This window comes from Canis lupus, chromosome 25 (assembly GCF_011100685.1).
Source record: "Canis lupus familiaris isolate Mischka breed German Shepherd chromosome 25, alternate assembly UU_Cfam_GSD_1.0, whole genome shotgun sequence".
Classification (NCBI taxonomy): Eukaryota; Metazoa; Chordata; class Mammalia; order Carnivora; family Canidae; genus Canis; species Canis lupus.
The window spans coordinates 34,865,649-34,881,621 of record NC_049246.1 but is presented as its reverse complement, the minus strand read 5'-3'; the positions used below and the strand labels follow the sequence as shown (position 1 = coordinate 34,881,621).

At 55.4% G+C, this 15,973-nt stretch overlaps 1 protein-coding gene across 14 annotated transcripts in view; it reads left to right on the top strand.

The window, feature by feature from the left end:
• Positions 1-14,589, top strand: part of SORBS3 (sorbin and SH3 domain containing 3) — a 28,648-nt gene extending 14,059 nt beyond the window's left edge. For 3 of the 14 annotated variants that reach the window (XM_038573833.1, XM_038573827.1, XM_038573839.1), the window contains 17 exons: positions 987-1,025; positions 1,444-1,537; positions 1,794-1,856; positions 3,475-3,565; positions 3,810-3,896; positions 3,996-4,049; positions 4,840-4,926; positions 5,462-5,508; positions 5,930-6,069; positions 6,271-6,323; positions 6,450-6,496; positions 6,666-6,780; positions 8,546-8,671; positions 9,845-10,156; positions 10,976-11,076; positions 11,598-11,704; positions 13,731-14,589. In XM_038573833.1, coding sequence (XP_038429761.1) covers positions 987-1,025; positions 1,444-1,537; positions 1,794-1,856; positions 3,475-3,565; positions 3,810-3,896; positions 3,996-4,049; positions 4,840-4,926; positions 5,462-5,508; positions 5,930-6,069; positions 6,271-6,323; positions 6,450-6,496; positions 6,666-6,780; positions 8,546-8,671; positions 9,845-10,156; positions 10,976-11,076; positions 11,598-11,704; positions 13,731-13,792 — 1,625 coding nt within the window. In that variant the 3' untranslated portion in view covers positions 13,793-14,589. Of the gene's footprint in view, positions 1-986; positions 1,026-1,443; positions 1,538-1,793; positions 1,857-3,474; positions 3,566-3,809; positions 3,897-3,995; positions 4,050-4,839; positions 4,927-5,461; positions 5,509-5,594; positions 5,614-5,929; positions 6,070-6,270; positions 6,324-6,449; positions 6,497-6,665; positions 6,781-8,545; positions 8,672-9,844; positions 10,157-10,975; positions 11,077-11,597; positions 11,705-13,730 lie in introns of those variants that run through there. The other 11 variants (XM_038573832.1, XM_038573831.1, XM_038573830.1 and 8 more) reach the window with 11 other exon arrangements.
• Positions 14,590-15,973: the final 1,384 nt, after the last annotated feature.

Here is a 15,973-nt window from a genome sequence, read left to right as displayed (position 1 = left end):
TCCTGAAGCCAAGTGGAAAAGGAATTTCAAGGAGGAATGATCTACTGTAACAGATGTTGCTGATGGGTCAAGTATTTTGATTTGGTAACATGCAGGTCACTGGGTCTTTTTTTTTTTTTTTTTTTTTAAGATTTTATTTATTTATTAGTGAGAGACAGAGAGAACACAGAGAGAGAAACAGAGACACAGGCAGAGGCAGAATCCCCACAGGGAGCCCAATGCTGGGACTCCGGGATCATGACCTGAGCCAAAGGCACTCAGCCACTGAGCCACCCAGGCGCCCCTCACTGGGGTCTTTTTTTTAAGAGCAGTTGGGGCAATGGTGATTGGGCTGAAAGTCTACTTAACCGAAAAGGGGAATTGGAGACGGTGAGTTAGTTATGGGCAATTGTTGGCTGCAAAGGAAAGCAAAATAGTCCAGGAGCTGGAGGACAGTATGGGATCTGGAGAGAGGCATTTTGGTTTGTATTTAAGACAAGTGCTGTTGTGGCATGTCTGCATGCCAAGGGGATCGAGTGGGTTGGTTGGGCAGTTGCTTTTCCAAAGAGGCCCAGGAAAGTCATGAGCACCATGAGGAGTAGGTCTGGGCACAGGAGGAAGGACAAGCATTTAGAAGGGGTGCGGAAAAGGAAAGAGGGAGAAGGAGAAGTGGAATTTCTCCAACCTGACATGGTGAGGGCAGGTTTACAAAGGTCAGGGCTAGGGTGTGTGTGGGAATGCAGGGAGGGAGGAGCAGGAGGGTTTGGGCAAGTCCACTGCCGGGGTTGGCTCACTCAGGCCCTAAGTCTGCCAGAGGCATTTCAAACCCTCCAGAGAACTGCCCTCCTAATTCCTTGCCTCCCTCGGGACATTCTTCAGGCCCTGACTCAGCCCCTCGGCCCCTGCTGTAGGCAGGGGGATGGCTGGGAGCAGCTGAGGCAGCCTCACAAGGCTCTCCATCCTCGCTTGCTGCCCCACCTCTGATCTGGTCCTTTCTGCTCCCACAGACCTGCAGCTGGACTGGAACTTTGAGGAATCACCCAAAGGTGAGGGGGGTGGTGTGGCAAGCTATGTCTGGCTTTGAGGCTCCCCAGTTGCTTAGTTCAACTTGAAAAGTTCATATACCCATTTTCGGTGAGCTCCAAATTTCCCAGTAGGTGGCAGTTAAGAGCCTCAGCTTCACTTTCCTGAGAGTGTCCTGGCCCTGGCTATGATTTCTCGGGGCTTCTCTCTCCTCATCTGTAAAATGGGGATACTCCTTGCCCCCAGAGTTGTGAAGATTTAGTAAAGAGTGTAAAGCTCTTGATGCGAAACTCCCATATAGTGGTCCAGAGCATCCCCAGCCCTGTTCCCACAAACCACCCAAGAGCATGTGTGGAAGTGGGTTCCAGAATCTTCAGTGCTCACCTGGGTACCCTCAAGCTCAGCTCTCACCTCCCCTGGCCTGTCTTCTCCCACCTTCAGTGCCTTCCTCCTGTGCCGCCTCTACAGACTCAAGGCATCCAGGGCCCCAGCAAAGACCAGTTGCCAGGCCGGGCCAGGCCTCTTCTCTGAGTGGGTGAGCCATCCTGGGAAAGGGCCCACAGGCTGCAGAGGGGCCCTGGCTTCCTGGAGGGGACTGGCACCCCCTGGTGGCCAAAGCCAGTGCAGCCTTTCCCCCCCACCCCATTCCACAGTTTGCTGCTCCTTCTTAGGGTCCCTACCCTAGATACTCTCTTTGTTCCCTGCCAGGGCCAAAGGGGAATGGCGGGCAGGGGTGGACTTAAGCACCCCTTTCCAGTCAGGAATGCCTCTGATGCTTTTGTGTTTGGCAGCAGGAACTCATCACGCCAAAGATCCACAGGTCATAATGCGATGGAAAGTGGGGTGGCCCATGGGTAGGTGTGGACCTGTGGCCATTCACTCCAAATCCTGGGAGAAAACAGGGGTATAGATGATCCCAACTTTCCTCAAAGGCAGGGGAGATGAGGATGAGTGAGGAACCCTTCCACATGAGTGAAGAATGTAGTTCTTTTGCCCTGCACAAACCACACAAGCCCCGCCCAGGCTGCTGGGGTCCTGGGGTGGGATGAGGGGTGGGGGGGTGGGGGGTGCTCAACCAGACCTTGAGAATCAGGAGCTTTGCCTCAAAATGAAATCCATGAGTTTCTTATTCCTTTGTAGGAAGGGATTAACCTCATTAGCATGGCCATACCTGGCCTGTGGCTCTTGGCATCATCAATAAGATAGAGGTTAAGACCTCATGATTGAGCCCAGAGTTCAGATTCAAGCTGGTACACTGTCACTGGCCATGTGATCTTGGGCAACATAACCAATCTTAGCCATCTGCCAAGTGGGGACCCTGACAGGGTGGTTGTGAGAGTTTAGGCACATAGCAAATCTCCACGTATTATTATTTTTTAAAAGATTTCTTTCTTTATTTGAGAGAGACAGAGCATGAGTGTGGGGGGGGGGGGGTAGGCAGAGGGAGAGGGAGGAGCAGGCTTCCCACTGAGCAGGGAGCCCAATGCAGGGTTCGATCCCAGGACCCTGGGATTGTGATTTGAGCCTAAGGCAGATGCTTAACCAACTGAGCCACGGATATTATTAATATACAGGCTCAGTTATGACTAGAGCTTCCCTAAGTTAGGAATAATATGTTCTGTTCTCATTATCAGTGGTATTACTAATATTATTATTGCTAAAATAGAGAATAGAGTCATAGTTACAGCCAATAAATCCTGACCCTCTGGTCAGACATTCCATCATTTGATAAGCTTGGTACAGTGGTGGAAACATTCTGACTCAACAGAGGCTGGAGCATCTGGGCCAGCCAAGAAAGGAGCCCTGGAGGGGAATGAAGGCAAACGTGACAGCGTGGAGCTTTGGTGGCTGGCGTGGTTTCACAGATGACATCACTGAATCCAGCACCCCCAGGGAACTGAGGCTCAGGGAGCAGAAATAGTTTGCCCGGGGTCCTGAGTCAAGGCTGCAGGCCCGTTGCTCTATCCTGGTTTTCAGACTAGGATGTCATCCCACCCATTGGGCATGTGAGCAAGACCGCTTGACTGTGACAGCCAGGAAGACCAGCTTCATCAAAGCTGCACAGACATACATAGCCACAGCGTGGGTTCAGACTGAACACAAATGTAGCGTATTTCACCAAAACCAGTGGGAAGGGACTGGCCACTCATGGAACAGATGCATGTGTTAGGCCTTCTCCTGGGTGCCTCACATGTGTTCCCTCACCTGAGCTTCACCACACTCTCATGAAGGTGGGTCTCCTCCTCATATTACAGGTATTGAATCTGAGGCTCTGAGAGCTCTGTAACTCACCAACAGGTCACAGCTAAGTGGTGGAGCTGTCATCTGAACTTAGAGCTCATAACTCCTCGATGTAACAGTGCTTTCGCAGGCTGGAACCCATAGTGCAGGGGGATGGGGATGGTGGTGTTCTCACTCATGCCTCAGTCTCCCTAAAAGGAAACTTGAAGAGATGTCCTCCCCTTTCTTTAGAAGAAGCTGGAACCCCTCCGAAGAGTTTCCTAGAAGTACCTTCAACTGTAATCCTGGAGCACCCTCCTCCTTACACCAGACCCCAAAGCAGGTAGCCTGCCCGGCATCCTCTCCTCACTGCTGTGCTCTTGGGCCAGACACCTCTGCTGAAGAGCACAGATAATGAATGCCCTTTCAGTTTGGGGCCTGTCCTATGTAGCCAGGAGAGCCCAGAATCCTTAGGAGGGCACTGGCAGGCATAGAGGTGAGGCAGGGGCCTACAAGCCTGCTTTTTGAGCCTGGACAGTGTCCTGGTACCCCTCTGCTTAAGCTGATGCCCACCTACTTCCATGCAGGTACCCAAACGCCAAGAGAAAGCAGACAATGTCTGGACGGAAGATTCTTGGAACCAGTTTCTGCAAGAACTAGAAACTGGACAGAAGGTAAGTGTCCTCCTGGCCCTCTAAGAGTGAAGATACTCTTTAGCTAGTGCATTTTGGAAAGTGAGTTCACCCCCTCTGACTCACCCTTCCCACCTTTAGCCCAAGAAACCACTAGTGGATGACCCTGTTGAGAAGCCCTCCCAGCCCATTGAGGTGAGTCCTGCAGGACAGGTTGGAGGAGGAGGGAGACAGCTATGCAGGGGGATGAGTGAGGGAGACTTTGGGGTGGTGTTAGCCCCAGTTACCATGGGCAAAAACAGAGACCCAAAGCTCTGACCCTCTCCAGTCCCATACAGTTTGCCTCTGTATCCCCAGCACCTGGGACAGTGCCTGGCATACAGTCTGCCCACAAAGATGTGTTGAATACATGTCCCCTGACCAGAGCAGCAGCAGAGAAAGGAGTGGTCAGTGTGGACTTGTCAGGAAGTATTCTTGGAGGTGGAGCTGAGGTCTCAAGAGTTGGGAGGGCTTGGTTCTGGCAGACAGCCAGCTCAGTGTGAGGGAGATGCAGAAGCAAAGGAGGGAAAGCCGGTGGAGCACAGGCTGTGGAAAGCCGCCGGCAACTTGGTGAGGGAGGAAATAGGGAGCTCTATAGGCTCTGGAACAGGGAAGTGAACGGACAAAAGGCACCAACAGGAAGTACTAAGGTACTATCATGGGAGTAGGGATGGGTGAGCCAGGTCAGATGGGAGGGGCCAGCGAGGAGCTGTGGATGGGCCATCCTGACACCCTGAGACACAGCTCTGGGCAGGCCCACAGGCAGGGAGCCTGGCCTGGCCCTGTGCCCCGAGCCTGCCCTTTACCCAGGCACAGTGTGCTTTGCTTCGTCCTGCCGCCCCCTGGGTTTCTCACATCTGACCTGCGACCAGTGCTCCCCCACCGTGCCCTCCACCCCTCCGCCGCGCCCCGCTGCCCGGGTCTCTCCCCATAAATCCGCCCCCAGGTCTTGCTGGAGAGAGAGCTGGCCAAGCTGAGTGCGGAGCTGGACAAGGACCTGCGGGCCATTGAGACCCGGCAGCCGTCCCCGAAGGTACCGGCCCCCCAGTCCCCTCCCGGATGACCCGGAGTCCCCCGCACGGCCTCCGAGCGTGGGCGGGAGGGGCAGGCAAAGCGGAGGTGTCGCCCCCGGCGCGCTCGGCACGACCTTGGACGGACTTCATCCCGGACTGCTGTCTCCTGTATAAAATGCAGGGCGTTGACTTTTCCAAGTGACCCCTAAGAACCCTTCCAGGCGACTCCACGTCAGCCGGCCGGCGGGGTGCGGGGTGCTGGGGGCCCCCGCCCCCCCTGTCCGCAGGGACCCCCACCTACCCGGGCCGGGTTTCCTGGGCCGGCCTCCACTCTTCCGCCCCGCCCCCGCCCCCGCCCCCGCCCCCCCGCGTTGTTCCTCCCGGGTTCCTGCGCGGCCGACTCTAGGACCCCGCGTCCCTCCGCCCCTCCCGCCCCTCCCCTGCCCTCCCCACCCCTCCTGCGGCCGAGCCGCAAACTTTTCCGGAGGCGGCGGCCTCGGCTGCCGCGGGAACCCGGCGCCCCGGGCCCTGACCGCGCCCCGTGTCCCCGCACAGAGCTCCCAGGCGCCCCGACGGTCCCGGGAGCCGCGGCCCCCAGCGCGGTGAGTTCGCGGCCGGGCGGGGCGCGGGGGACGTGGCGCGGGGCGGGGGGAGCCGGGCGAGGGCGCGGAGGAGGGGCCTGGCGGCGGGCGGGCGGCCGCGCAGGGGTCGGTCCCCGTCCCGGTCCCCGTCCCCGTCCCCCTCCCCGGTCCCCGTCCCCGTCCCCGGTCCCCGCGCAGGGCCTGGGGGGCCGCGGCCCGCGCCCGGGGGAGCCTCGCGCTTCCCACGCGCGCTCCCGCCCCCCGCGGCCCGGGCCGCACCCTGTCCTGCCGGGGCTGCGGGGGAAGTAGGACATCCTGCGGCGAGCCCGGGACGGGGAGACGCCTTGGGGGCGGCGGGAGGGGGGACGCATCCGGGCGGCCGGGGTGAGTGGCTGCGGTGCGAGGCCCCGACAGGTGGCTCACGCGCCGCGTCCCCGCGCAGCCCGGCCTCCGCCTGGAGCACCAGCTCCCCGAATGCACTTTACCAGGGTTCCTCCCGGCCTCTGAGCCCCCACAGAATGGCGGATGGAGCGAGCCCCTTCCTAGGTCGTAGGGACTTTGTCTACCCTTCGTCGGCCCGAGGTAAGCACTGGATCCTGCACTTTTTCTCACCTGGAGGCCTGCCACCGTGCCCCCCCCCCTGCTGTGGGGTTGTGGGGAGCGGGCGGTCATAGAGCACCCTGCTTCCACTGGTCCATGTCCTGGGGTGGGGGGAGCAGAACCCCTTCCCAACCCCGCCCCCCAGACGTGGCCTTCCCCAGCTGAGGTCGCGCTTTTCCACAGACCCTAAGGCCACTGAACGCGGGGCCAGCCCAGTCAGGAAGGAAGAGAAGAAGGTAAGCAGGGATGGGAGCTACTCGGACCAGAGTGCATGGGGATCCAGGATGGATCTCCTGTTGGCTGTTCTGGACCTGCCACCTGCTTGACTAAGGTGCCTGCCTCTGTCCTCTCCCCCTGCCCAGAGGAAAGCTGCCAGACTCAAGTTTGACTTCCAGGCACAGTCCCCCAAGTAAGCGCCCTTCTCTCTCCACCCCACCCCCACCCCACATGTCTCTGCACCCCACGGAGGAGTGGTCTCCCCCAGAGGGTGGAGGAGACTGGGTGCACTAGACAGGGTCTGAAGGGAAGGAGGATGGGGAGGAGCTCACCTTGCTGGACATCCTTGCACTGGCCTGCAGGGAGCTGACTCTGAAGAAGGGTGATATTGTCTACATCCACAAGGAGGTGGACAAGAACTGGCTGGAGGGGGAACACCATGGCCGGCTGGGCATCTTCCCTGCTAATTATGTGGAGGTAAGCAGGGGTGCAAAGGAGAGCCCAGCTGGGAGGGTGGATGGGTTTGCAGAGACTTAGAGTGCAGATCCCTTTATCCCCTCCATAGCCTCTCTCTGGAGATAACCTACATCTGACAGGCTTCCTGATAGGTAAAACTGTGAACTCCAGGAGGCTGGGGCAAGCCAGCCTCATTCATGCTCTTGGCCCAGTGCTCTGCTTGCACTCAGGACATGTTTCTGAAATGAACACTAAAGGTGGAGCCCAGCCCATGGGGAACCAAATGAAACCTCTGGCTCCTGCACCAGAGGCCACCAGGCCAGACTTCCACCATTCAGCATCCACCTCTCTCAAGCTGTCTTTGGGAAGGATAATGAAGGCAACGGGGAAAAAGCACGAAGTGTGTGACAGCTTACAAATCACATATACATTCATCACATCCTTCACGCCTATTACCTCCGTTGCTTTTCTCATTAACCTGAGAAGTGATCAGTCGTCCCCGTTTTACAGAAGCACTTGCTAAGGTTCAAAGACAAGTGGTTGAGTACAAGATCCAGAAGTGTCTGGCGGGCTCAGTCAGTAGAGCATGCAACTTTTGATCTTGGGGTTGTGAGTTTGAGCCTCGCGTTGGGGATAGAGTTTACTTAAAAATATTATACAAGCATTTAATGATATAAATTTCCCTCTAAGCAGTGCTTTAACTCCACCCCACAGATTTGGTATTTTGTGAGTTTTTTTTTTTTTTTCATTCAACTCAAATTATTTTCTCATTTCCTTTGTGACTTCCTCTTTGACCCATGGATTGGGCTGTTGTTTAATTCAGGCTCTCGATTTGATAAGCATTAGTAGGCCTCCCCTACCTTCAAAACAGTTTCTCTGATTCTGAAATTCCACCAAGTATATACAGCATTCCGTGGTATTAGTAATTTACTTCTTAGTATGAACTAGTTTACTAGCTTCTTGATTTTTTTTATAAGTAGGGTGAAGCAGAGAGAACATGGGAATTTTGGGTACCTGATGGGGTAGAAAGGTGGGGGGAAGAGAGACATTTGGTTCTCAGCAGTGGTCAAATGTTAGATCCTCAGGGTGCCTGGGTGGCTCAGTTAAGTATCTGCCTTCAGCTCAGGTCATGATTTCAGGGTCCTGGGATCGAGCCCCACATTGGGCTCCCTCTACAGTGGGGAGCCTGCTTCTCCCTCTGCCAGTGCCCCCCTCCCAGCTCAAGCTCTCTCTCTCTCTCAAGTAAATAAATCTTAAAAACAAAAAGTTAGATCCTCACTTTTAGATCAGGTTACAGCTATCCCCTGCTTTTTTTTTTTTTTTTAAGATTTTATTTATTTATTCATGAGAGACAGAGAGAGGGGCTGAGATATAGGCAGAGGGAGAAGCAGGCTCCCTGCAGGGAATCCGATGTGGGACTCGATCCCGGGACCCCAGGATCATACCCTGAGCCGAAGGCAGATGCTTTAACCGCTGAGCCACCCAGGCATCCCTATGCCTTGCTTTTTGGAATCTCCTCATGTACATCTGGGCTCCAATATATGCTGTCTCTTAGGACTGGTTTCCATCTTTGGCTTGTCATTGCCTACTCTGCATACCTCCTGGGGAAATTCTTCCTCTAGTAGCCTTCTGGGACTAACCACCCCTTGGCTACCCTCAAGCTTGTGGCTGGTGTCTGTGTCCTTGCTGGCCTTGGGGGCAGATCGTGCCCATACCATCTTCTCTTTGTTACCTGTGCCCAATTGATATCCAGGCTGAGTCTTTCTCATGAACTTTCTTCCTGTAGGTGCTGCCTGCAGATGAGATCCCTAAGCCCATCAAGCCCCCCACCTACCAGGTGCTGGAGTATGGAGAAGCTGTGGCCCAGTACACTTTCAAGGGAGATCTGGAGGTGGAGCTGTCCTTCCGCAAGGTAAGGCCAGGCAGGAAGTAGGGGTGGGGTGAGGGGGGAGGTGAAGACATAGGTAAATATGTGTAGTAAAAACATCTTTTTAAAGAGTCAGGTGCACCAATCTTCAGCCAGTATTTAAAATTTTCCCTAATCTCTTTATCTATGTTTCCCTTAATTTAGCCCATTTTTTAAAAAGTTTGAAACTTCTAGAGTAGTTGTGGTTGTGTGTTTTTTTTTTTTTTTTTCAGTTGCAGGTTGATAGGCTGTGAGCATTTTTAGAACAGAAAGGAAGTGTTAGAATGTCTTGCATGTAAAAAGGCTATTTTATCAAACTTTTAAGCGGTTACATATGTACCCATGCACATGTGTGTATACTGGGTTGTTATTAGGACATATTTTTTACTATAGATCATAGTCAGGGTAAGTTTGAAAAATGTTGTCCTAGGAAACAGAACTGGTCTCTCTTTGGTTGATTTTTGGGGCATGCCCTTAGAGAACATCCTCCAGAAGAACTAGCCCCAAGGAGACAAGGAGGGAGGTGGCTGGGTGGAGAGAGGTGGGGGGCAGGGAACCACCCTCCCCAGGGCAGCCTCACCTAATGTCAGTGAGCATGTAGGTTGGAGGATGTGCTGGCTGCCCTCGGAGAGTTTGTTTTTTGATGCACTGGTGATGGATCACCAGCGAGGAGGCAGGGACAGGAGTGGTGGCCGATGACTGTCCAGTGCTTCTTACCATCTGTCACTGATCTCCTTTGCTCCTCACAGCAACAGGATTGTTCTTTCCACTTAACACGTGAGGGAACTAGGCTAAGAGATGCAAAGTAACTGGTCCAGTGCCGCCCAACTTGGAATTGGCAAAGCCCGATTTGTTCATAGCCACCAGAACTCTGGGGAGAGGATGCTATGAAGTCAGAGGGGTGCGTGTCAGATAGGCTTCCCAGAGAGGCAGGACCTGATCCACACCCAGGGCGGCATGTTGTGGGAAGAGCCTAGACTTCTGGGCTTCTTCAGGCGGCCTGGGCTTGGCTCCTGACTCTACCACTGCCTCGTGATGTGCCCGTGACTTCCTGCTGACCTGCTCACTCTGTGCAAGGCGCTAGGTCTAAATGAGACAGACCACACAGGCCCCTCCCCTCGGGGCATGATGCCCAGGAGGGCCTTGCAGATGCTAATGCCCCTGTGCCTGCCCCTCCAGGGGGAGCGCATCTGCCTCATCCGCAAGGTGAATGAGAACTGGTACGAGGGGCGTATCTCAGGCACCGGGCGCCAGGGCATCTTCCCTGCCAGCTACGTGCAGGTGTGCCGTGAGCCCCGGCTCCGGATCAGTGACGATGGTCCCCAGCTCCCCGCGTCACCGCGCCTGACCACCACCGCCCATCTGGCTCGGCACTCCAGCTCCCCATTGACACCACACAGCCCAGGTGATCCCACCGACTGGGGGAGCCGGACCTCCCCCCGCCGCACTGGCTTCTCCTTCCCCACCCAGGAGCCCAGAGCCCAGACCCAGGTAGGGTGATCTGCCTTGGGCTAGAGAGCTGACCCCTGCTCCCCACACCATTTCCTCCATTTCCCTGCTCCTCCCACCAAGTGGGTCTGCACTTTGGACTCCTTCCTGGTCTGCCCCGGACCGAGAGCCTTGCATCACAGAGCCACCCTGGCCTTGTGGCCTTCAGACCCCTGGTTGGCCTTTGAGCCACAGCTGCAGCCCACGGAGGCATGGGGCAGCCAGCCAGCTCTAGGAATGACCTGAAAGCCAGCGCAGGCCTCCTGACCCTATAGATTCCACTTTTGTGATTTGCCAATAGGAATTTCTGGGACATGGTCACGTGGGAGTCAGAAGTCTGCCGTTCACCTGCTGTGTGACCTTGGGCAGATTTCTTACCCTCTCTGGATTTGGGTTTTCTCAGCTGTGGAATAGGGGTAGTAATTCCCCCTGAGGAGGGTACTTGGGTGGGTTTGACCTAAAAGTTTGTAGTAGCCAACAGGTAAAGGATTTCATTGGTCCTCATACTGATGTGGCCTGTAAACGAGTACATTCGCTCCCACACTCATCCATTCACTCAGGAAACCCCTGTGAGCAGGCTCAAGCCAGTGCGTGGGATGCTTCCGTTCCCAGCTTTGTGCTGGCATTTAGACTCAGTCACCTACCCTACCTGGGCCGCAGCTTCTTGGCGCCTGTGAAGCAAAACTGTCGAACAGACCGTGGGGGTTGAGAGGATGAGACGGGGCAATATGAGAACGCTGCTGCAGGACAGGTGGGAGGGCCCATCGCACTTCTCCTCCCTCATGCTTGCGTGTGCCTGCTTTTCCTCCTATGGACACCCAGGGTCTCAGCACCCCTGGGTCAACTCTGTCCCATCCTGGAGACTCCAGCCGTCCCCTGGACCTGGGGACCCCCACCACCACCACTCAGATACACTGGACCCCGTGAGTACCATCTGGGGATGCTGGATCAGGGGTGGAGTGTTGCTTGGCAGGCACTACTACGCACATTGACCATAGTCTGCCCCTTCCCCCCTAAGATGGATTTGGTGACTCCTACCTCCGGCACTTATGGGTTGTTTGTGGTGGTCCTCACCTGTCCCTGCCAGCCCTACAGCCTTAAAACAAGCCTCCCATTCTCTGCCCCCTGGGCCTCAGTCTCCTCACTGGGTTTCCAGCTCTGTGGTCAGTGTGTGTATGCGTGAAGTGTGGAAACCAGTAGAATGAACTTGGAGGCAGTGGGAACTCAGAGGAGATGCTGGGGTGGCTAGGGCTCAGAGTGCAGGGAGCAGGCCTGGGGAAGAATGTGCTGAAGCCAGATGGGAGTCAGCATTCTAGGAGCTGGGCCAGGGCAAATGGGATCATCTGGAAAATCCGGGGGATGTGGCAACACTTGGGTTAGACTCTGGGCCTGGTTTGAGGCAGGGGCCGGGCTCTAGTAGTTGCCGCGATGCTGTCTCCCACAGGTATCGGGCGATGTACCAGTACAGGCCCCAGAATGAGGATGAGCTGGAGCTACAGGAGGGGGATCGGGTGGATGTCATGCAGCAGTGTGACGACGGCTGGTTTGTGGGTATGTGGGCCTGGAGGGGGCAGGCTGGAAGGGGTATTTCAGGGTCCCCAGGGGATGGGCTGAGGGGCGGACCAGAAGGGGGTACCTCTGAGTCCCCAGGTGGGGTAGCTGGGGGGGCAGACCAGAGGGAGTATCCCAGGATCCTGGGGAAGATGACTTGGGGGCAAGTTAGAAGGGAGTACCTTGGGGTTGCTGGGGAGATTTGGGTGGACTGTCACTGCCTGCCAGGGCTGATTGAGCAAAGATTCATGGTCTGACAGACGAGCCCAGGGTCACTGCTGAAGTCAGTACAGACTCGGGGCAGCAGGGCTCCTGACCTTCTACCCCTGCTCCTTCCCACCGCTCACCTGTCTCTGGAGCAGTTTGGCAAGGAAGGGCCTGTCTCTTGAGACACTGAGTTCCTGATGGAAAGGACTGAGTCTCACACGCATGTATCACCCATCCCCTGCCCCCAGTTAGCAGCTGCCCCTGCCACCCCCCATGGGACAGAGTAGAGAAAGAGCCAGTCGTCAGGGCTGGCCCTAGGGCAGTTCATGAAAGGACTGAAGCAGGAAGCCTCAAGTTGGCCTTGGCCTGGTTCAAGGTGACCAAGCCAGCAGGCTTCACAAGGCCTTGTCCTCAGAGTGGGCAGGGCCAGCCTCAGCTTCAGAGGAAGGGGCTGTCCTCAAAGAGTAGTGAACAGCCCGAAGCCCCCTCCCACAGCAGACTGTAGAGCTTAAAGGGTGGCAAGGCTGCTAGAGCAGAGGTGGCCCCAAGGGCAGGCAGTCTCTTGACCTGGCAACCCACCCTTTCTCATCTGAATCCTAGCACCTCATTCCCCACCAAGTTTAGGACACACCAGTGATGATGGAGCACCAACCTGTTAACAGTTCTTGCCTTGGAGGGGTGGGCTCGGGGGCACATTATCATTTTACTGTGTACGCCCCTGCATTTGAATTTTTTTAATACCACTAATAAAATTGTGCAAATATAGACAAGAAGAAAAAGTGCCGTTTTGTGATATTAAAGCCATAAGTGCTTTCAGAGGAAAGGTTAAGAAAGTTCAGTGTCTTGGTCAGACTAGCACATTTCAAGTGCTCAGCAGCTACATGTGGCTAGTGGTTATCATTTCAGACAGTGCAGATCAGGGAAGGCTTCCTGGAGGAAGTGGGGGAGCGAGGCCGTGAAGGGCAAATGAGGCATCCCAGGCAGCAGGACTGTGTCAGCAAGACCTGGGGGGCGGCAGGGTGAGCAAGGGCTGCCCAGAAGGAAGTCAGGATGCCAGCCTGCAAGGAAGAGAAGGTTCAGGACTTTAATTTCATTTTGCATTCCTATATCTTTTAGCACTCTCCCTTCTCCACCCCAGAACATGGGTTTCTTTGGGGTGGTAGCAGACCCGAGGCCTGGATTTTACTCCCACCTCTCCCTCTAAGCAAGAGTGCTTTTTGGGGATTCACTTGGCCTTCTCTTTAGGCCTTGCCTGACAGTCCCATCTCTAAATTGAAGGTGAGACCAGTGAGTTTCCTCTGCATTTAAGTTCTGGATTCACCCTCCTGCTTCCTGGCATTCCTGAGGAAGGCGGGGTAATTCAGGGCTGAGTGCAAAGTTCTAGAGTACTTCAATTCCCAGTCCTTGCATTTAAAAAGTGTAGCTTTGGGCAGCCGTGGTGGCGCAGCGATTTGGTGCCGCCTGCGTGATCCTGGGGACCCTGGGTCGAGTCCCACGTTGGGCTCTCTATGTGGTGCCTGCTTCTCCCTCTGCTTGTGTCTCTGCCTCTCTGTGTGTCTCTCATGAATGAATAAATAAAATCTTAAAAAAAAAAAAAAGTAAAAAATTAAAAAATAAGTGTAGCTTAAAAAAAAAAAAGTGTAGCTTTGCCCATCTGCTCACTAGGGGGCAGAAACGAGTAAAATAAATCCTCCCTCCCTGGGTGGGGGACTCCACTTGCAGTTCTAGGCACTGCCAGTAGGGAGAAGATCCCTCACCCCGACCTTCCTCCTAAAGTCCAGGGAATGCCTTTTATGCCTTTCCTCTTTCTCTCTTTCAGGTGTCTCTCGGAGGACCCAGAAGTTTGGGACATTCCCTGGAAATTATGTAGCTCCGGTGTGAGTCGTCTCCGTGGCAACTCAGAGCCCAGCCAGGATGGGGTGTGGAGCAGTAGCACTTACAGGAAGGAAAGAGGATCCCCCTCCATCCTCTCCCCAAGACCCGAGCTGCTGGCATCTGCAGACTACCCCAGCAACCATTCTTTGGAGCCCCCCTCAAAGCCCCCTGGAACGCTTCCCACCCACAACTCACAAACATTCCTCCAGCAGCCTTTTTATTCCCCCCCTACCACACCCCTCAAATATAGAGGTCTGCTTTGAAGTGGAGACTGTTTCCAGGCCTTATTGAGACCAGACCCTGGAGCCCCGCTCCCCCCTGCCCTGCTATGGCGTTTCCTCTAACAGGGACTGGCTCCCAGCTTCACCCCCATGGGGTTCCTCTACCCAGAACCAGCTTTCCTAACCTAACAGAGACCAAAGGCCGCCTCTGCCTGGGGGGGCGGCAGGGGGGAGTCCTCCTCTTTCACTCCAACTTGCCTGCTGCCCCCTTTGTCTTCCTGCTTCCAGCTGGGCTTGGGAGTGAAGTGGGAGAGAGACCCAGCACCTCTTTAGTGCCTAAGCCCTGGCAAGAGGCCTTGCCTGAACGCCCCCTCTTCCCAGAGGCTGCCCAGACCTGGGCCTGGGCCGTGCGTGTCATCGTGTTGCTGCAGTGCCCAGGAAGGGCTGAGCCTCAGAGAACTGGCCGCCGCCCCAAGTGTTTTCTGGGGAGACTGAGGTGTGCTGCCCTCCTGTCTCACCCGCTCCTCCAAACCCCCAAATCCCCCTTGGAAGAGAATATAAAATAAATCTGGATACCAGGGACCTCGCCAGTCTGTTTCCTTCCGGGTGGGAAGGATTGTGGGGATTGTCTCGGCGGCTGGCTGTGCCGGGAGCCAGGTGGGACGTGAGGCTGTGTGTGAAAGGGGAGGTGAGACAGCACCATCATTATCTCTGGAGATCTCAGACGTCAGTTCGCGGGCGGAATGGGGCAGCCCCCGGGATTGGGCAGCTGTCTGACAAGCAGCCCTGAGAGCACCTCTGTCACAGGGCCCAGGGCAAGGCCTGGCCATGGGGAGAAACCAGAGATGGGAGCTGAATGCGGCCTTGTGTGCAGGCTGTTTTGATTCCAGAGCCGCCATGGGGTTGCTGGACTAGATGACATTTCTAGCTGTTCTGCTCTAATGTTTTCCTTCTGTGTGCTCCATTTCCACACCGAAGCTCTCGTGTGTTTGTTTACTTTCTTCTTTGGGTTTGGGTTTCTGAGCCATTGGTTGTGGGAAGCTGGGAGTGGTGGGGCACAGCTTAGCCAAAGCAACGCCTCTCATCCGGGGTTTCAGAGTCCTGGGGCCTGGTGGCTCCTGCAGGGCCACAGCAGTGGCACAGTCTGGGCCTGGGTGCTCTGCCGAGAAAGAAAACTCCATTCCTTGCCAGCTGCTGGGCGTTGAGCAAAGTATAAGGTGCTACACGTGGGTTATCTGATGTAAGCGTCCCAATGACAGGGGTGGGGTTCCATTTTATGGGACGAGAGACTGAGGATGAGAAATTAAGTTGTCTGGGTTACATGATTGTAAAATGTGAAGTCAAGTCCAATGACTCTTGTCACCTCTCTGCACTAAGTATACTAAATGCCCAGGCAGTCCTTTCCTTGTCTTGGATAAGGAAGGTCCTGCATGAGGCCCAGGACTTCCTGGGGCAGCGCCAGGCTGGGCCTCTCACGTTCTTCCTGACAGTCCTGTCTGCTAGACCTGTCACAGGGCACCCTGTGGTGCCAGGTGGGTGGGAAGAGGTGGTGGCGCCTAGTTGTGCTTGTGAATGACCGGGCCACAGCCTGGCCCTGGCAGTTTCCTTGAGCTGGGGTGTGGCCTGGGCCCCAGTGGGGGTTAAACAGCAGCTGGAGGAACAAGACCTATGTGCACCCGTCTCTTCTGTCCACCCCAGTCCTCACCACCATCTGCTTCTAAGTTAGCAGGCCCAGCCCATCTTGTGGAAATGACCTTCCTTCAGGAACCCACTGGTCCTTTCCTGATCCCCTGTCACAGCTTCTTCGCATTCCCTGATGCCCTCATAAAAGATATCAGGGTTGATTGGGACTTCCTCTCCCTGGGGCAGAAACCAAATCCACACCCTCTTTGATGGAACCCTGAAACTTCTGCAGCAAATCAACCCTCCGCCCATGGGCTGCCTGCCACCTGCTTGCACAATGACA